Source organism: Candoia aspera, chromosome 4 (genome assembly GCF_035149785.1).
Source record: "Candoia aspera isolate rCanAsp1 chromosome 4, rCanAsp1.hap2, whole genome shotgun sequence".
In the NCBI taxonomy this organism is placed as follows: domain Eukaryota; kingdom Metazoa; phylum Chordata; class Lepidosauria; order Squamata; family Boidae; genus Candoia; species Candoia aspera.
In genome coordinates, this window is record NC_086156.1 from 118,585,652 (window position 1) to 118,603,157 (window position 17,506).

Consider the following 17,506-nt stretch of genomic DNA (forward strand, 5'->3'; position numbering starts at 1 on the left):
AGTCCAAGTTCCACAAACGAGACGCGCAGCTCCGCCAGCTCAGCGGCGGACATTTCCAGGGCTCAAGGAGTTGCTGGTCAGTGACCTCCAATTCACCGCCAAGCACCCTGAGGGGTGTGGGGGGCCAGAGAGCTGTCCCAAGCGACACCCGCCCTTTGTTAGGAAGGGCTTTTTTCACACACACCCCGCAAGACGTGGGGAGAGAACAGCACTGAGGCTGGAAAACGGCGTTCAGAGAGTTTATTGAAACCCCCTTACGACTAAACGTATAAAATCGGCAGACGCATGCCAAAGACATGGACCCAGAACTGGGGGAGGGTGGCTTCACAGGCACAGGGAGGGGCAAGCAGGACAAAAGCATTGTTTAAAAAAAAAAAGCCAGGGGTGGGAGGACTTGAAGCCAACTTGGTGGGGCTCAGAAGAAGTCAACATCCTCTGGAGCGTCCAGGTCCCGGTACTCGACGATAGCGCGAGGGTCCCCTCGAACCATCCTAGAGAGAGGCCACAGGTGAGCAAGTGAGCCCGTCCTGCCCCGCCACCCCCCCATCTGGGACCAGCCCCGCCTCTTCCGCAGGCGACGGAAAGGCTTCTCTGGCTACCAACCTGTTCCGTGGTTTATTCAGGTATCCGGCCTGCCCTCGGAAGGTGTCATAGTTGCCCCTTCCGGCAGCATATGGGGCGGGAGGGTAGGGAGGACCTCCTGGAAGAGACCAAGGGATGCTCGTGGGAGATCCAGATGCTGAAGAGGCCTGTCGCCTCATCTGAGCTGAGAACGTGATACGCAGAAGCCCCGGAGCTGCCTTTCCACAGAGCAGCTGATGTCTGTCAGTCAGGCCTGGTGGCCCCCAGTACACCTCCCGGCCCTCCCATGTTTCGGGCCCTCTCAGTGGGCTGGATGGCAGCACTACAGGGGGCCCTGAATGGGGAGTCCAGCCCCCCCACAGGACGCCCCAGGGCACCTCGTGGGAGGGAGGAGCAGGCGGGCCTGCAGGCCGCAGCACCTCCTAGGGACCAGCCCTGCCTTCCGCTGCCCAGGAACTGCCGGGCGGAGAGACACCCGACGTACCTCCGTATCCCAGGATGGGCGGGCGCGGCTGTCCATAGGGCATCAGTCCCTGGGGGGCCTGCGGTGGATAAGGCAACCCTGGTGCCAGGCCTGAGGAGGGCAGAGGAAGAGCAAGGAAGGCATTTGAGCAGCAGCAGGGAGGTGCCGGGAGGGTGCCCTGAGAAAGTGGACCAGAGACAGAGGCACTGGGGGGTGGGGGGGACAGCCTCCCAGGGCTCTGGCAGGGCCCCAAACCACTCCCTCCTCCTCACCTACCCTGTCCGGGGACCGGCGGCTGGTTCAGCTTGAGCTCGGGCAGGGCGGGCCTCTTGGCGTCCATGAGGAAGTTGTTGAAGAAGGCCACCTCTTTCTTCACCTCCTCGATCTTCTCCGCGTGCTTGTTGAAGATGTGCTTGCGCACAAACTCGGGGCCCTGGCAGAGGAGAGCGGGTCAGGGGCTGGGCCTGCTTGCCGGCCAGACAGGCCCCAGCCCGGGGGGAAAGCGGCAGGAGAGGCGCACCTTGAACTTCTTTCCGCTGAGTGGGCACTGCCACTTGTCCTTGCCCAGCTCCTGGGTGTTGGCGGTGACAAAATTCTCCACTTCCTGCTCGGGGTCCTTCTTGCCCATCTTGAGGGCTTCCTCGTCCGAGAGGGATTCCCGGACGCTGAACAGGGGCATCAGCTTCTCCTCAAAAGTCTTCTGCCACTCAGCCACTGAAAGGGGAGGAGCGAAAGGAGCCATCCATCCTGGAGTCTGAGTCCTCCCAGATCCCACCTTTCCTCCTTCCTCAGACAGGTAACTCTGAGCAGGGGCTAGCCCAGTGTTTCTCAGCCTCGGCCACTTTAAGCTGTGTGGACTTCAACTCCCAGAGTTCCCCAGCCAGCAAGTCCACACACCGTAAAGCGGCTGAGATTGAGAAACACTGGGCTAGCGTGACTGGGGACTAGTCTGAGGAAGCTGGGGGTCGGTTTCACCCCCAAGCCCAAACACTGCACCACACAACCCACTGGGCAGGAAAGCCAGGAGGGCCAGCCTTCCCCAGGCGAAAGACGCCGAGGTGCAGACCCCAACCTGTTCCTTGACTGGAGAGACTGGCTGGGCTGGCCGGCCACCAGGCAGAGGGTCTTCCAGGTGGAAACACCGGCCCACTCCCCATTCCCACCTTCGGGGAGAAGGAGACACCCCATCCCACGGCACGGACGCCCAGCATACCTTCCCTGTGAGTGACGCGATTCGGGGGAATCGGCCCCCGCACGTGGATGATCCCGCAGCGATTGGGCATCTCGTCCTCGTTGAGGTACTCGGAGGTGTTGTAATAGTCCACCGAGTGGACGATGCGCAGGTACAGCAGCAGCTTGTCCAGCACCTGCACGGCCCCGGAGGGAGAGTCTCAGCCCGCCAGCCACCTTCCACCCCCCCCACACACCCCCAGGGGAGAAGGAAAAGTCTGCCCCTACCGAGCAGCCTCTTCACAGGGCTCACCTTGACGAGCTTCTCGTCCCGCTCCACCGTGATCTCGGCCGGGTTCCCCTCTTTGGGGGGCTCCTCAGATGGCTCCCCGCTTCTGCCCAGCAGCTCCTCCTCTTCTGCGCTGACCTCTTCGATCAGGTAGTCGGTGATGTTCTTCAGGATGGGATTCTGGGAGGGCAAGTTCTGCGGGGGGAGCACGGAGTGAGGGTGGCCCCACCCTCTTCAGGGCTTCCGCCAGCTTCAACCATCCCCGCTGCAGCCCCCTCCCCTGGCCGGAATGGTGGTCGTCGTCCGCGGATGACCGTCAAGGCCGGCCCCAGCCCTCCAAAGCGCTGGCACTGGCTTTGCCCTTCCCCGGGGCTCCCCTCACTCACCGAAACTTCGGAAGATAGCTGGGCCTCCCCAGCCCCCCACAGCTGGGTGCGGTCGTCCATGGCGTGGATCAGCTTGGCCGCCAGCTTGATGTCGTTGCGCAAGATCTGTTTGTGCTGCGTGATGCCATTGATGTTGCGGACCCGGCGGGTGAGGTCCCGGTTGACGCCGGGGCTCAGTTCACAGTCTCGCAGCTGGAAGGAGAGCGTGTGGGAACGGACCGGCAGGGAAGGCTGCCCACCTTCTCCCGGAGACCCGCGGGGCGTCTCCTTGACCCACAACCTGTGCCCTCCTCTGCCCATCGGGGAAAAGCGGTGGAAGGAAGGCACGATTGGGAACGTTCAGTCAGGAGAGCCAAGGGCAACGCATGGGCAGGGCAGCCCCCTCCTCTTTACCCGAATGTTCTGGAGGTTCCAGCAGATTTCCTTGATGTTCACACTGCGATCAAACGTCACCCAGCCCCTTCGGAAAAACCTGGAGAGGAGAAAACAACCGGTCAGCTCCGTGACGCTCGAACTGTCCTGCAGCCAGGGGCGCACGTTCCTCCTGCCACCCTTGCAGTGGGCTGGGCCTGCACTGCCCCTTTCCTCCCAGAACAGCACCTCAAAGGCCCCGTTCTGGACACTGGGCAATAATCCGGCATTCTCAGGCAGCCGAGCCATTTGCTGCTTCTCCTCTGGGTTTAAAAAAACGGCAGAGGAAAGCCGTCCTTTGCTCCTGGGGTGAGCGTTTATCACCCTGGGGTGCATTTTTAAAACTAGCGAAGATGGCTACAACTGAACCCCCTGCCTGGAAGGGATTAACCTCTGCATGGAGGGTAGAGCTACGGCACCATCGCCGCCTCAGTGAAGTCTGCCCAGAAATTTTAAAAAATCACCCGGAGGGGTGAGGGGGGGCAATGACCATTACCTCCTTTCTGGCTGCGGGTCAGACAGGGCCACTCTCATAAAGCCGGGGTATCTTTTGCAGAACTGAGGAAGGAAAAGGGGGTGTGGGTTCAGAGGGACCTACAAACCCCACTGCCCGCCGCGCCCTGCCCCGCCCCGCCCGCCCCCCCCAGCCCCGGCCGCCTCCCCCACAGGGCCACACTCACCGCCACGATCTCTGCCTGGGGGATGTTGGGGGCGATGTTGCGCACGAACAGGGAGCAGGTCTTGTGCAGGGCGCGGGGCTTGGCCTCCCCGTCCTTCTCCTTGCCCTTGGGAGACCCCTCCCCATCCTTCGGGGTGGCCGGCTCCTCCTTGGGCTTCTTGTCTGCTGGCCACACAGAACGCAGCCGCCTTAGGGCTGGGCCTCTGGCAAGGGCCGGGCCCACTGGGCCCCCCGAGCACCCCTCCTCACCTTCTTTGTCCTCCCCTTGCGGGCGCCCGCCCTCCGAATCGGTGTCAGACTCTGAAACACTGCCCTCGTCGTAGCTGTCGTTCCCACTGCGCTTCCTCTTCCGCTTGCGGCTGGTCTGGCAAGGAGAGTGCGGTGGCCGCGGTCCCTGAAGCGTCTCCGGGACAAGCCCTCTTCCCCCCCCAGTGGCGCCGGTCTGAGACCTCCTCTAAAAGCTGAGCTGCTGCAAGCCCGCCCGTCTCTGCTGGACAACTCATGGGGGGTGCCCCCACGCTCCTGCCGCTCCCCGCACCCCAAAAGAACTGGGAATCAGCCAGGCAAGTGGGAATCGGGATTCTGACGCAGAGCTGCGGGGTGACTCAACGCTCGAGTCTCGGTTTTGCCGACAGCCAGGAGCTGGAACGACCCAGGCGGTGGCACGGCTGCCTTGCTCCCAAGGTTTGCACCCCCCGCTATGAACAGGCAGGCCTGCAGGTGCTCCCTGGCGGGCTGGAGCGCCCCCGACCTTCCACGGGCGGCCCTGGAGCAGCCTCGGACCCAGGCTCCCTCCCCGCCTCAGGAGGACGCCCCAGATCACCACGCCGGCCGGCCTCCCTCGCCCGCCTCCCTCGGTCGCGCCCACCTGATGGCAGGCAGAAGGGGAGGGACCCCGGGGAGGGACCCCCCCACGCACCTTCTTCGTGTCCTTGTCCGACTCCTCTTTCTTCTCCGCCCGCCTCTCCTCTTCCTCTGAGCTCTTCTTCGTCTTCTCCTCTGCGGCTTCCTCGTCGGCGGTCTGCAAGGGAGGCGGCCACGCATCAGAGACCCGGCCAGCCCTCAGCAAGGGGAGGGCCACAGGGTTGCCAGTCCAGCTCCCCCCGGCTCTGACCTTGGCCTTCTTGGCCTCCTCTTTCTTCTCCTCCTTCTCGGAGACCTTCCGGTCCTGCTCCAGCAGCCGGTTCTCCTCCTTCTTCCCCGGCTCGGCCTTCTCTGCCCGCTCCTCCTCCTCCTCCTGGTCCAAGATCTTCAGGTCGTGGTCCGTCCCCCCCTCCATCTTGATGACAGCTGAGGAAGTGAGGCTTGAAGTGGGCCAGGATGCAGGAGGGCCACACGTTCGCTAAGACGGGCCCAGCGCAGCTTTAAACCTGGCCCCCCGCCCTCTTGCAGGGGCCCAGGAGGCCAAGGAACCAAACTCTGCCCCGCCCCTATCTGGAGGCTCACCCGCCACTGCAGGCTCCGGGCATCTCCCCAGCATGAAGGGCGGCCCTCAGCCAACCACTGAAAAGTCCCACTGCGGCCACCCTCTGAGGCTTCCGGGCTATCGGCAGCCCCAGAGCCCGCCTCCTTCTGGGAAGGGACCCAGCCTACCAGCATCCAGGACCTTGATGATGGCGCCGGCCTTGTCGATGTCCAGCTGCAAGCCCTCAAACCAGCCATTGTCCATGAGGTAGAGGAAGACGTTGAGCCGGTTCTGGAGGGCGTTCTGGGCCTCCTGCTTCCTCCGCCCGGCTTCTTCCGGGTGGTACTTGGACCGGAACCTGAACAGGAGCCAAGTGAGGCGGGAAGGGGGAGAGACAGACAGAGAAGAAGGGAGAGGGAGGAACGCCTTAGCCAGAGAGGAGCCGGGGGCGCTGCCCCTCGGGCACCATCCACACATGCAAAGCTAGGGAGGGAGCTGGCAGGGAGGAGGGGGCCTCGGGGTGGCCTGAAGACCGTCCACTAAAAGAACCAGCCAAATGCGGGCAGGCGCTGGACGCTCTGGGGGTCTCAGAAATCCTGGTCACAGCCCAACTGTAACGTGCCGATCTCGGGCCCCCTGAAGCCCCTCCTGCAAACAGGTGCAGCCGGGGGTGCCACCCCCTCCCTAGCTCTTCACAGACAGCTGCTCGCCGCCTCCTCTAATGAGCTCTGGGGCGCCACCTGGATCAGGCCTGGGCCGTGCACGCACCTCCGGATGTTTGAGAATGCCCACTCCCGTCACCCCCACACAGCCTGGCCTCTGGGGAGGGATGATGAGCACCGCCTTCCCTCACAGCTGGGGGGCCATGTGCTGCTCACCCTGTGCGAAGGCAGCCTTCTGGGGAGGGGAAGTGCATCGCATCCCTCCCCTCGCCCCACAAAGCGTCCCTGCCCATTCTGGCTTCCAGCCCTCTGGAGGTCCTCACCGGAGCTGGGCCTCCTGCCTTGCTGCATCAGCTTCCAGTTTCTAACTCTTGCTTGCAAGGCCCTACCGCTCCCCCCCGCCAGCCTGCCCCCAGCCCTGGCGCCTCTTCTCTCCTCCAAACTCACTGGGCACGGAGAGGCACCCAGCCGGGCTTCCCCAGGATCCTCAGAAGGGCCCCAGAGCTCGCCGGTGCCCCGTCATCCTGGCGGAAGCGTGTGAGGATGGCCCACTTGCACGGTGAGCTCGCTCCCCCTGCAGTTTGGGCAGAGGGCAGGGGACCTCTGCTGGGCCCGGGCGCCACGCCTTATGGGGAGGCGCTGGGGGTGGGCCGTAGAAGCAGTGGGCGAGGGGAAAAGCAGTTGAGAGGGAGGGACCAAGTGGACACCACCAAATCCAAAGCACGCCTTCTACGGCTTCGTCTGGCAAACAGAAAATAAGCCCTTAGAATTTTTTCTTTCTCTCAGCTCTGATTTAAGAAGACAGAACACGTCATACATACACTGAGGGAGTCACACTGCAAGCCTTCCAAGCGAAGAGAGTTTTCTTCGGCGGATTTTAAGAAAAACCACCCGGACTTAGCAACATTGGAATCTCTCTCTCTCTCTCGTGCTGGGATGCAGGACTTCAAAAAGAGGAGTCGGCCTGCATTAGCCTGAGCTGTCTACATCCTACGGACTCACATTCAGCTAATCACTGCATTGTGCACAGTGAAGGCCCTGTCTGCGTAAGCTACGAAGGAAAAAATCACCACTACCAGCAGAGAGAGGAAGGAAAAAAACCACATTCAAGGCTCTTGGGTTTGTTTGATTTATATATGGATTCTCCCGGCTGAGGACGGCTGAATTTTGGAGGCTCCTGCGAGAGGTTCGTGGGAGGAGGGGAGAAAAGGCTGTGTTATTACAGTTAACATCCAAAACAAAAGAAAACCAAAGAAAACAAAAAAATCTATCAAGGAAATCAAAAGTGGTTAAAACGAAGAGAAACACAGGTACATCAGATACCCCACAGAATACAAAAAAACTGCCACGTGCAGCATCCGTCCTTTCAGCCCTTCTCTTGTTCCACTTCCAGGGCAAACGGCCTTCAAATTTGGGGGTGGGGCAGGCCTCACCCACATCCCTCCATGCCCGTTTGCTGCCCCCTTCCTCAGCCCGCAGGATTCACTTCGGTACCCCAATGTGTGAAATGTGGCAGCAGTGGCAGTCCCATCCCAGCCATCCAATCGTCTGTCTCAGGGCTGGAAAAACATTCTCAACCTGAAATTTACAGCGGGATAGGAAGCGCATCAAGGGCTCAGATTCTGGGCTGTCGTTTTCCAGCCGAAGCTGCCCTCTGCAGGTGCCCCTGGTGAGGTTATGTGCATCCTGGCAGCCACCATGCATCCCCCTCCCGCCCCCCGCAAGTGACCCCAGGACCTTCAAAGGAGAAAATAGCAGCACAGAGTCCAGGCACAGGATGTTCCACGCTTTGGGGTGGAAAACAAGTTGCCCATTTAATTTTTCCGTGGAACGTTGGCAAGACAAGCACGTCACATTTTAAAAGAAAGAACCGGTTGCTCTGAATAACCATTGTTTGCCTGACCCTTACTTTGAACTGAGAAAAAGGATTTGAGAGCCTCAATTGATGACACCAGACCTTAGGAAATGATACTGGTAAAGCCTCCGCTTGAGGGACTAAGACTGAGAAGCCATACAAGGCTACCCTAGTTATCAATTCTGCCTGTTTTTCCCCAGCTATGAACATGTTGTTGTGCAGAATTCCTGGTGCCACGTTTAAGCTTTTTCTGCAAAGGGACGTCCGTTATTCTCACCAAAACATGGAAGTGGAGGCAGATTATATTGAAATGTTAAACAAGACATGATGGTGGGCCATCCCATCTATCAAGCCAGTTTGGCATAGTGGTTAAGGCTAGAAACCAGGAGACCCTGAGTTCTAGTCCCGCCTCAGGCACGAAGCTAGCTGGGTGACCTTGGGCCAGTCCTCTTTCATCCCTAGGAAGGAGGAGGCAAGGGCAAACCACTTCTGAAATCTTGCCAAGAAAACTGCAGGGACTAGTACAGGCAGTTGCCAGAAGAGTTAATGCTGACTCAAAGGCACAAAAAAAACAAAAAAACCCCTCATCTATCAGGTTTTATCTTCCTCAATTCTCCTGGTTGCTAAAAAACAACTTTAAAATGCACATATTCTGGCAGCTTTAAGAGGCTGATCTAAGCCAGAGGCATTTCAAAGCTGCATGGAAGTAAGATTAGCTAAATTTAGGAGCACTAACTACTCAATAGATGCAGGTTTGGCACTGCAAAAAGGTACAGGATTCAGAGATGAAAAATAAAGTAAGCTAAATGTTGATAGTCCAGCATGGATGTGAAAAACTACTCCTCGTTGCAGCAGACAGTGGGCGGGAAGCAGAGATCCAAACTCACTGCTCATTCTCAAGGGCAACCCCTGCCTGGCTCTTCTCCCGCACTGAGGCAGGCTTCTCTGTGAGGGGGCCTTGTTCCCCTCCCTCCCCCATTTCCACCTGTCTGGGATACAGCTGCTTCAGCTAAATCTTTGCAACTTGCTGATTTGCTGACTTTAACTGGCCAATTTGCATCACTGTCTTTGTAAGAAAATGCCCACGTCGATCAAGGGCTGAGTGCCTATCTTTCACCGCATCAGTTGCTAAGCGGGGATGTGTGCTCTAATGCAAGTCTTTCTGTTCAGGGAACATTTCAGATCGCAAGCTTCCAGACAGGAAGATGTCTCTCTTCCGTAAAAAGGGAAGCTCGCCATGCATTGGCTACTAACTTTGCTGGTCTTTATATACAAAATGGATCATCGGAGGACCCCCAGTGCCAAGAAGGGCCCCTCCTCTTCTGAGTTTCCAAAAAGCTAAGACCTGCCTTTTCAGGCAGTCCTTTGGCGTATGAGATGCTGCCAGCAGGGGAAGCATTGAACGGGAAGGGTTGCTGGTGATGCTATGCACATATATACGGTATTTCTTATGTACGTTGCTTCTAACCTATTACCTGGGTACGTATGCTGCTGCTCAGAGCCGGTTATGATTGGAGTGGCATCGAAGCCCACTAACTAAATAAATCAGCAAATAATTCTATGAAGCTCAACCTGGCTAGAGAACTAGGAGCTCTCAGCGTCTAAACCCAGAAGCCACCAACACCTGAGAAATTTGTTTTGCCCGAAGGGATTCACGTTTGGTTTATCGTCCGCCTCAGACCACAGGTGCCTGGCAACCCAGCCCACGAGAGACGTACCACTCTTCATCCTTGTGGGCTAGGAAGAAGTCCTGCATCTGCTGGCGGCGGAAATCCAGCTTGTAGTCATTGTAGCGCTTCACGGCTTCTGTCTCGTCAACGGAGTCGTCCAAGGAGAGGAGGAATTCCTTAAAGCTCTTCATGACGGGGGGAGCGATACCCAGATCCACTTCTGCAATGTTCCCCAGCCTGGAGGAAGAAGATCAGGGCTTTAGCTTGGAATCACCCCCTTTTTTCAGTTGCTTTATACGTCAGGATTCACCCAAATGCGGTAAACGAAGAATTCATCAGCAATTAAAAACAAACACGTTACAACAGAGTGACGGTTAAAAGCATCAAAGCAAGAGAAAGGCAACGTTTGGAAAGATTAAAGCAGTATCTAAAAAGCTACTGTAGTTATGCATTTATATCACACTCAATCTAAAAAAAAAGCACACAAAAAATACAAGTTCAAAATGCAAGTTTAAAATGCAGCCTTTAAAAGCAATGAGAATTGAACCGCCAAGAAAGCAGCTTCCTCATTTGATGGTAGACCCTATCCAGCCAAGCCAGGACACTTTAAGTGGAATCTCAGTTGCCACAACAGCAATAGAGCTCAGAGAGTAGCTCTAAACACTAATTAGCAAAGCTGAAACTGTACACCTTACAGCTGAAAGCAGAAAAGGAAGAGTTCAGCGCAGACTCTAAGGGACAGAGGCTTTTTAGTGGTTGCCCCATCTTTTGGAGAACTCCCTCTCTCAAAGATAATTTTCGCTGCTGCCTCATTTTCTTTTAAAAGAATCCTGCATGTGAGCAGGATAGGACACGTTACTATCTCCAGCAGCCGACTGGGCTTAAAATACAGATGACTGGATTTGGCAATTAAATTGCCTCTTTTGCCTCTCAAGAGCATCCTCAAAGCATCCATGACTGCAGAGTTCCCAGGTTGTACATACAGACTAAGGTCTCAGGATAAGTAGAGTTACACAACTTTCCTATTTTGAATTACCTGTGGTGCCCCACGGCCAGCAGAGGCTGGTTTAAAAAAGAAGTGGGCAGAGAAGGGCCCCAAGAATCTGCTTACCTGGCTTGGATGGGGAGGATGTGATGCTGCGTCACATGCATTTCAGGGTGTGCCCAAGGCTGGGGAGGCCCGTATGATGGGCCGGTGGAGACCCCACTGTAAGGCATCTCGTAGCCGCTGTGATAGGGATCTGCTGTGTGCTCATCCCTGGAAAAGCAAAAATAAAACCAATCTTAATCCTTTTTGGCATACTCAGAAAGCATCCCCCTGTTCAGAGGTGTGATGCTTGTATCTATCTAAACCAGTGCTTCTCAACCTTGGCCACCTTAAGACGTGTGGACTTCAACTCCCAGGATTCCCCAGCCAGCCATGGAGTTGAAGTTCACACATCTTAAAGTGGCCGAGGCTGAGAAACACTGGTCTAAACCTACAGAGCAGGACACTCAGCTCCTCGGTACAATTCCTGTGGGGAGCCAGAACCCAAAACCCGCCTAACACAAAATAGCACAGGACGACACAGGGAGAGAACCCACCAATCACGTCTCATGCGTTTCTGCGGCGGACTCAGCTCGTGACGAGGCGGGGAGAACCGCTCCCGCCTGCTCCGGTCATAATCACGGTATTCACCTCTGCTCCGGCGTTCTCGGCCTCGGTCCCACTCCCTAGCAGAAGAAATAGATTTCAGTATCTGTATCCTGCTAATTCTGCCTGGATTCACTACACTTTGAGACATACAAAAGACTTAGAACCATAAACATTACATAAAAATATTCCCTGCAATTATAAAAAAATGACTTTCCAAGATGGCCGTCCTCAGCAACTTCAAAAATCAAATGCCCTTCCGGAAGAGCTTCTGTTAATTGGCTTCCTAGAAGCCGTTCACGTTTCAAGGGGTGGAGCGCTGACAGACGAACACTGCTTTCTAGCTCCTCTTCCTAAATTGGGGGGAAATCCTCAACACCCCTAATCTGAACAAACACAAGTTATGAATTAGGGAGCAACACCCCTGTGAATACCCCTTTTGGCAACAGACAGGACAGAAATAACTTTATTCATTTATTTATGTGGGGAGTGTTCAAACTCAACGAACTTCAACCCTCCAATACACACGCGCAAAAGCTTCAGCACGCATTTTATGCAGAGCTGTTTACTAGCAAACCTGATACGTTTCTACTGCTTTCAAGGCTGAAGACCAAAACCTTTTCGAGACTATCCAGTGACCCCAAAGGTAAAGAAAGAAGAGCTTCCCGTCTGCTGCCGGTTTGGGCAATTCTCCAGCCCCACCTCCTTCTCTACTCCCCAGGGCACACCTGTCACTCCAGTCATCTCGGCGCCTGTCATCGCGCTCTCGAGAGCGATCATAGTCACTTCTCTCACGTCGGAATTTGTCCCTGCGCCTGCGGTCGTATTCATCGTCGCTGTCCCCCATTGCGGTGGGCAAAGACCATCTGGAGAACAGGGGGAGGACAGAAACAGATAAGCAGAGGGACGAATGTCTTTGGGCTTATCGGTCTGACCGTGCGTCCCTGGAGGAGAAAAGCACGGACAGCCTGGAAAGAGCAGAGGAAACCTGCATATGAGCACTAAGACGCATCCAGCCTCGCTCACCAACAAGGGAGGCTCAAGGGCCCCCAGGACCTCCCGAGACGCGGGGGTGGGTGGGAATCCTGTGTTTGCAGGAGCTATTCCCTCCCTCCCTCCCTCCCTCCCCCCCTTCACTGCTCCATTGAGCGCATCTTAAAGTAACGGGAGCCACAAGGTCAGTCACCCGGGGCTGCAACCGTATTAAACTGGATGAATAAAAATAAGCAAGCATCTCTGCGTGCGAGGGGCAAAGAGGAAGTCCATCCTTCTGCGCGAGGACCACGAGGGAGAGCAGTGGGCAAGGAGGGCAGCCCGAGCAAAGGGCTGGGTCCGCTCCACCCGGGGCCAACGCGGCCCTGCCCGCCTTCCCCAACCGAAGCCGCCCCGGACCTGCCGAGGGGCCGCAGCAGAAGCCTGCGAGGCAGCCCCCAACCCGGGAGCCCAGCGGGCACAGCCCTCTGCCGGCCGTGGATGATGGGAGCCAGCGGGCGCCGGGCTGCGGACGAGACTCGGGGCTCCTCGCCGCGCCCAAGGCGCCCATTTCCAAGCACGGAAAGGGGACCCTGCAAGCCCACCGTCCGCGGCCGGCGGGGGCAACGCCCGGGAACCGGCGAACGGAGGCCCGCGCAAGGGGGGCGCCGGGCCACGAGGGCCGGGCCCCGCCGCGGGCGGGAGGGGAGGCGAGGCGCGGCCGCCGCGCTCCTCACCGGCCGCGCCCGGCAGGCGGAGACGCCTCTGCAGGATCCGGTGCGATGCCTCGGCGGCGCGCTCCCTCGCTCTCCACGCCGGAAGCCCGCTGCGCCTAGCGGACGCACTTCCGGCTCCGCCTCCAGTCGAGCTTCAAGTGCGCCGGAAGCCCTGCGAGAGGGAGGGGGAGCTAAGCGAGCTTCCGGCGGCTCTCCCGCTGTTCTCTACTACCTCAGTTACAGGTCCTTGTCCTGCAGTACTAGGAGCACGGATCTCATCATCCTCAGCCCCGTGGGTCAAATTGGCGAGTGGTCGCCGGGGTGGAGTCCGCCTGTGGCAGCGCTTCTGGTTAACTTGCTCAAAAGGACGCTCTAGGCTTCTGAAACTCCATTTCCAGAAGAGGTTCAGGCCTGGCGCGATTTCATCATAGAGGCGCGGGAGTCTAGAGCGGCACGTCAGAGCTGATCAGCCCGCCCAGCAGCGACCGGGGAGCCAGGGAAGTCTGGAGTCACCTCCGCGACCCCAAGCCGGATTGGCAGGCCCCCTCGGCCCTCGGCCGCCTCTTGCTGCCCACGTCGAAGGACGCGGGACTTCGGGCGAGCGGTGCTTTCTCGCGTGCAGAGCCACCCCGGCGGAAGCGCTCCCCGCCAGGGCCCGCGATCCCCGAAGGGCTGCGAGGCGGGGAGGGGCGCCAGCGGCAGCCTGAACCCGAACCGCGCTGGCCTTGGCCCGCCCGCCCCTCTCGTCTCCTTAACTGAAAAGGCCCGACAGGAATCTGCCCCGCCCGGGAGCATTTTCCTGTTGCTCATCCTCCTCGTCTGAAGAAGCCCAGCTAGGTCAGTGTTTTTCAACCTTGGGGACTTGAAGATGGGTGGACTTCAGCTCCCAGAATTCCCCAGCCACCACATGCTGGCTGGGGAATTCTGGGAGTTGAAGTCCAACCATCTTCAGCTGGCTGGGGAATTCTGGGAGTTGAAGTCCAACCATCTTCAAGTCCCCAGGGTTGAAAAACACTGACCTCGACTATTTTCAGTTTGGGATTTTTCTCATTTGCAGACTTTACAACTTGTCTACCTGCTTTCCTCCCCATTCCAACCCTAGAGACCAGGAAATTCCGCTTCTTTTATTACTCCTTTAAGCCACCACCTTCTTTACAGCACCTGATTAATCTTGATCTGTAAAAGGCTAACCCAGCACAGAGCTGGTTTGTACTTGGATGGGGGACTACCAGAAAATCCCAGGGCTTAGAGCTGGGAAGCTTCAAAACAGTCTCAGGAGGCAGAAATGGCAAGCTGCTTGCAGTCAGCAGAGGTCAAGCTCTCACTCAGAGACGCTTTGCTCACCTAACAAGTCACTCATCCGTGTCCATCCAGAGATTTTGGGGGGAATTCTGTGTAAGGAAAAGCGGTTTGGGATCCGCACACCCTTCTCTACCCAATGACATAAATGTATCACGGAGGCCCTCTGGCTCGGTCAGTGCACAGGGGAGGGTGGCAGTAACCACAGGATCCAGAAAACCTTACAAATGACCTCTTTGTGTTTGGCAACATCTGGCTCTTTGGGGGGACAGGACCCTGGATATTTAGTGCCAGGGTGTTGGGGGTGGGGGCTGCAAGTGTCAGAAAAATAGCTCTTTCTCACGAAGTCACATTAGCTCACGGCAAATTGCCCAAGGTCGTAATATTTTTATTCAGCAGCTCAATGGTAGATGGCTAGGGAAAGGGGGTTCTGGACTTAACAGACGGAGTGCAAGAAGTGCCTGGCAAAAGCATCCCAGTGGCCCGGCCTGCTGCAGATGGCCACCAAGCTGCAAAGAGACCGACTGCTTTTCTTTTCCTTGGAATAAATCGTTCCAATTCCTCAGGAAGCGCCCCACGCCTTGTGGCCTCCCCCACCCTGTGTCAGGGGCACCGGGTGGGGGTCATCCTGTTGTTCAGTTCAAGGCCCCAACCTGCCGGGGCTCTGAGACCAGCCAGGGAGGGGCGCCCAAGGTCTGGGAGGGGTTTGGTTCTCGGCAGCGAGGAGAGGAAGGCGGCCACGGCTGTAAACACTTTGGAAGAGGATCCCCAGGAGGTCCAGAAAATCCCCCACGCATCCCTGAGGGCGGGTGGTGCCAGGACGCCCTCCATTCGCCTGCTAGCCTCCGAGGCGGATGCTCTGAATCATCTGGAAGATGGCTGGCAGGGAAGAACGAGAGGGAAGGTCGCAGGCAGGTGGGAAAGACCCCCCCCCGCCCCCAGGAGGATCCCCGGCAGCGGCAGCCCCTTCTCCCGGACTCCTCGGGCTCCAGCCCCTCAACTGCAGTGCCCAGTTGGCAGAAGGCTGATCTCGGCCACGTGCAGAGCGCCCGAGAACCCTCCAGGGCTGCGGCCCTGCTGAGCCCCCCTCCCTGGGAGAAGCCTCGCCTGCGACCCAGCAGTCCGGCTCGGGCTAGCGAGACCCCAGCCCGGCCTGCCCAGCACCTGCCCGGCTGCAGCCCGCCACCCCCGGCGGCTGCCCGAGCAGGCTGGACAGGCGGCGCCGCCCGGGCTCCCCGCGGGGCGGCCAGAGGACGGGGACGGGAGCCGCGACGCCCCCGAGGCTGCTGCCGGAAGCGGGGCGGCCTACCTGACCCGCAGACCACGAAGACGAAGAGGGCCAGGAGCCAGGGGCCGACGGGGGCCTTCTCCTCCTGGGGGGCCTTGGGAAGGGGAGCGGAGGTTAGAGAGGGCGGCGGCCGCCGGCCCGCCCCCACCCGCGGTGCTGCGGGCGGCCGGAGCAGGGGGGAGTAGCCCCGGGCCCCCCGGCCGGCCCTCCGCCGCCCCCCGGGAGGCACTGCGGCCCGCCGTACCGGGGCTCGGTGGGGGCCGCCGCGCTGCGTGATGCTCTTGCTGTGCCGCTCGTTGGCCACCTTCATGCGCTGCACCCCGGACATGGCGAGCGGCGGGCGGGCGGCGAGCGCAGCTGGCGCGGCTGCAGCTGTTGTCGTGGCGCCTCCGGCGGAGTTCCCGCCGCCTCCCCCGCGCAGGCGCAGCGCGCCGCCGGCCCCCGGCCCTGGGGGGCGCCGCCTCGCCCTCCGCCCGGCCCGCGCCGCCGCCCCGCGCCGCCCCCACCCCCGGGAAGGACGCGGCTGGGGGCCATGGGCCAATGGCCGGTCGCGCAGACCCCCTCCCAAAAGAACCCCGGGGACCGCTCCAGCATCACCCGCGGCATCTGCCCTCCCCAGCCCCCTGGTCGCCCTTCCCCCATTGACGGCCCCCTCCTCGTCCGCCCCCGACCCTGCACCGAAGCCCGCAAGAGTCCCCTGGGAAGCAGCAGCTGGTTCGGTGTTTTAATTTCACTGTGACTGGCAAACTATAAAACCAGGTCTTGATTGTGCTGGCGGCACCCAGTCCCAAAAACGGGGGGCTCCGTCCCATTGCCGGGGAGGGGGGGGCAAAAGGAGGAAAGGGACAGAAAGGGCTCTCTGGGAGGGGAAGCAGAACACCCGAACTGACAGGCAAGGAGAAGAGGCAGGGGGAACACGGGGCCTCCCCCCACAATCCACAATCCTTGTCTCTTGATTCAGCTGAAGGAAGTTTCAAAGCCGCCCCCAGCCCATAAGGAAGGCTGTTCTGGAGAGGGCCCCCAGGCCACCTCTCCCCCAAGGAGGCCCACACTGTAATGTAAGGAAAACCCAGTTCTGGGGAATTCTCAGGGGCGGGTGGGGAGAGCTGGTGTCACTGCTCCGCTCATCCTGGAGGCGGCTGGTTTTGGTCTGGGGTGTGTGTGCACAGTTCTCCAATACTTCTCCTCCTCCCTCCTCGGAAAGCCTGGCCTGGGGAGGCATCCCGCGTTGGGGAGCTCCCTTCGATCAGCCACTCTGCACTGGAACCCCAGCCAGGAAGGGGCCAGGTTGCACATGGCTCTTGGCAGGAGGCACCCAGGCCCGCATGCACATCCTTGGCTGTGGGGCCAGTCCAGGTCGAAGAGCAGCTCCTGGGCCTGGCACTTGTACCTGGCCCAGGATTGGCCTGCCTGCAGCAGGAGGACCCAGGGGCTGTCTCGTCCAGCTCCAGCTGCGGGGCAGGGCAGAGAAGGGGCAGCGGCCTGAGCGCCTGGCCTGGAGCCGGCTGGGCCTTCAAAATGGACAAAAAGCCGCCGCTGCCGCAGCGTTCAGACCCTCTTCTCTTTTTGGTTTTGGGCCCTTCAACCGAGCGACCTACTCCATGCTGGAAAACCGGGGCTCCCCGCCCGGCTGCCTCTGCGGCTCCAGGCCCACTTGCCCATCTGTCCTGGCCACAGCCAGAACCCAAGATCAGACGGCATTCTGCCCCTGCTGGCCCCAGCGCACCTCCCCCTCTCGGCCACCGGTTCCCCTGCTGGGATGTCGCAGAGGCCTGAATCCGCGACTGCCACCTGGCCCTGTGCTGTGCTTCCCAGAGCACCCCCCCAGCTCTGAAACGGGGTCCTTCCCTGGAACAGCAGGGGATGAGGAGCCCATGTGCGCAACTCCACCAACGTTGTGGCTTCAAGGGCCCAAGGGGCTGGGACGGCCTTAGAGCTCTCAGCCCGCAGCCCCCAGCTGCAGGGACACTCTGGCCACAGGGTGCAAGAGCAGCAGCTTCAGCCAGATCGTGAGCAGGGGGGTCCT

General features: G+C 59.2%; 1 protein-coding gene across 5 annotated transcripts; it reads right to left on the reverse strand.

Annotated features, from left to right (window-relative positions):
• Nucleotides 1–226: 226 nt before the first annotated feature.
• SRRT (serrate, RNA effector molecule) lies at nucleotides 227–15,924 on the reverse strand. Of its 5 annotated transcripts, XM_063301754.1 has the most exons (21): nucleotides 15,785–15,889; nucleotides 15,502–15,574; nucleotides 11,934–12,071; nucleotides 11,157–11,285; nucleotides 10,684–10,830; nucleotides 9,621–9,809; nucleotides 5,574–5,743; nucleotides 5,095–5,270; nucleotides 4,900–5,001; nucleotides 4,230–4,344; nucleotides 3,982–4,145; nucleotides 3,798–3,859; nucleotides 3,284–3,362; nucleotides 2,891–3,082; nucleotides 2,529–2,699; nucleotides 2,259–2,412; nucleotides 1,566–1,759; nucleotides 1,322–1,478; nucleotides 1,067–1,156; nucleotides 604–700; nucleotides 227–491 (listed from the first exon to the last, which is right to left on the reverse strand). In XM_063301754.1, exons 3-21 carry the CDS (start codon nucleotides 12,050–12,052, stop codon nucleotides 416–418), a joined length of 2,583 nt encoding a protein of 860 aa, XP_063157824.1. In that variant the 5' UTR covers nucleotides 12,053–12,071; nucleotides 15,502–15,574; nucleotides 15,785–15,889; the 3' UTR covers nucleotides 227–415. The 5 variants fall into 5 exon arrangements, with proteins under 5 accessions (XP_063157824.1, XP_063157825.1, XP_063157823.1 ...); XM_063301755.1 differs by lacking the exons at nucleotides 15,502–15,574; nucleotides 15,785–15,889 and adding an exon at nucleotides 12,915–13,048 and having other exon boundaries at nucleotides 3,982–4,142; XM_063301753.1 differs by lacking the exons at nucleotides 15,502–15,574; nucleotides 15,785–15,889 and adding an exon at nucleotides 12,915–13,048.
• Between the last annotated feature and the right edge of the window lie 1,582 nt (nucleotides 15,925–17,506).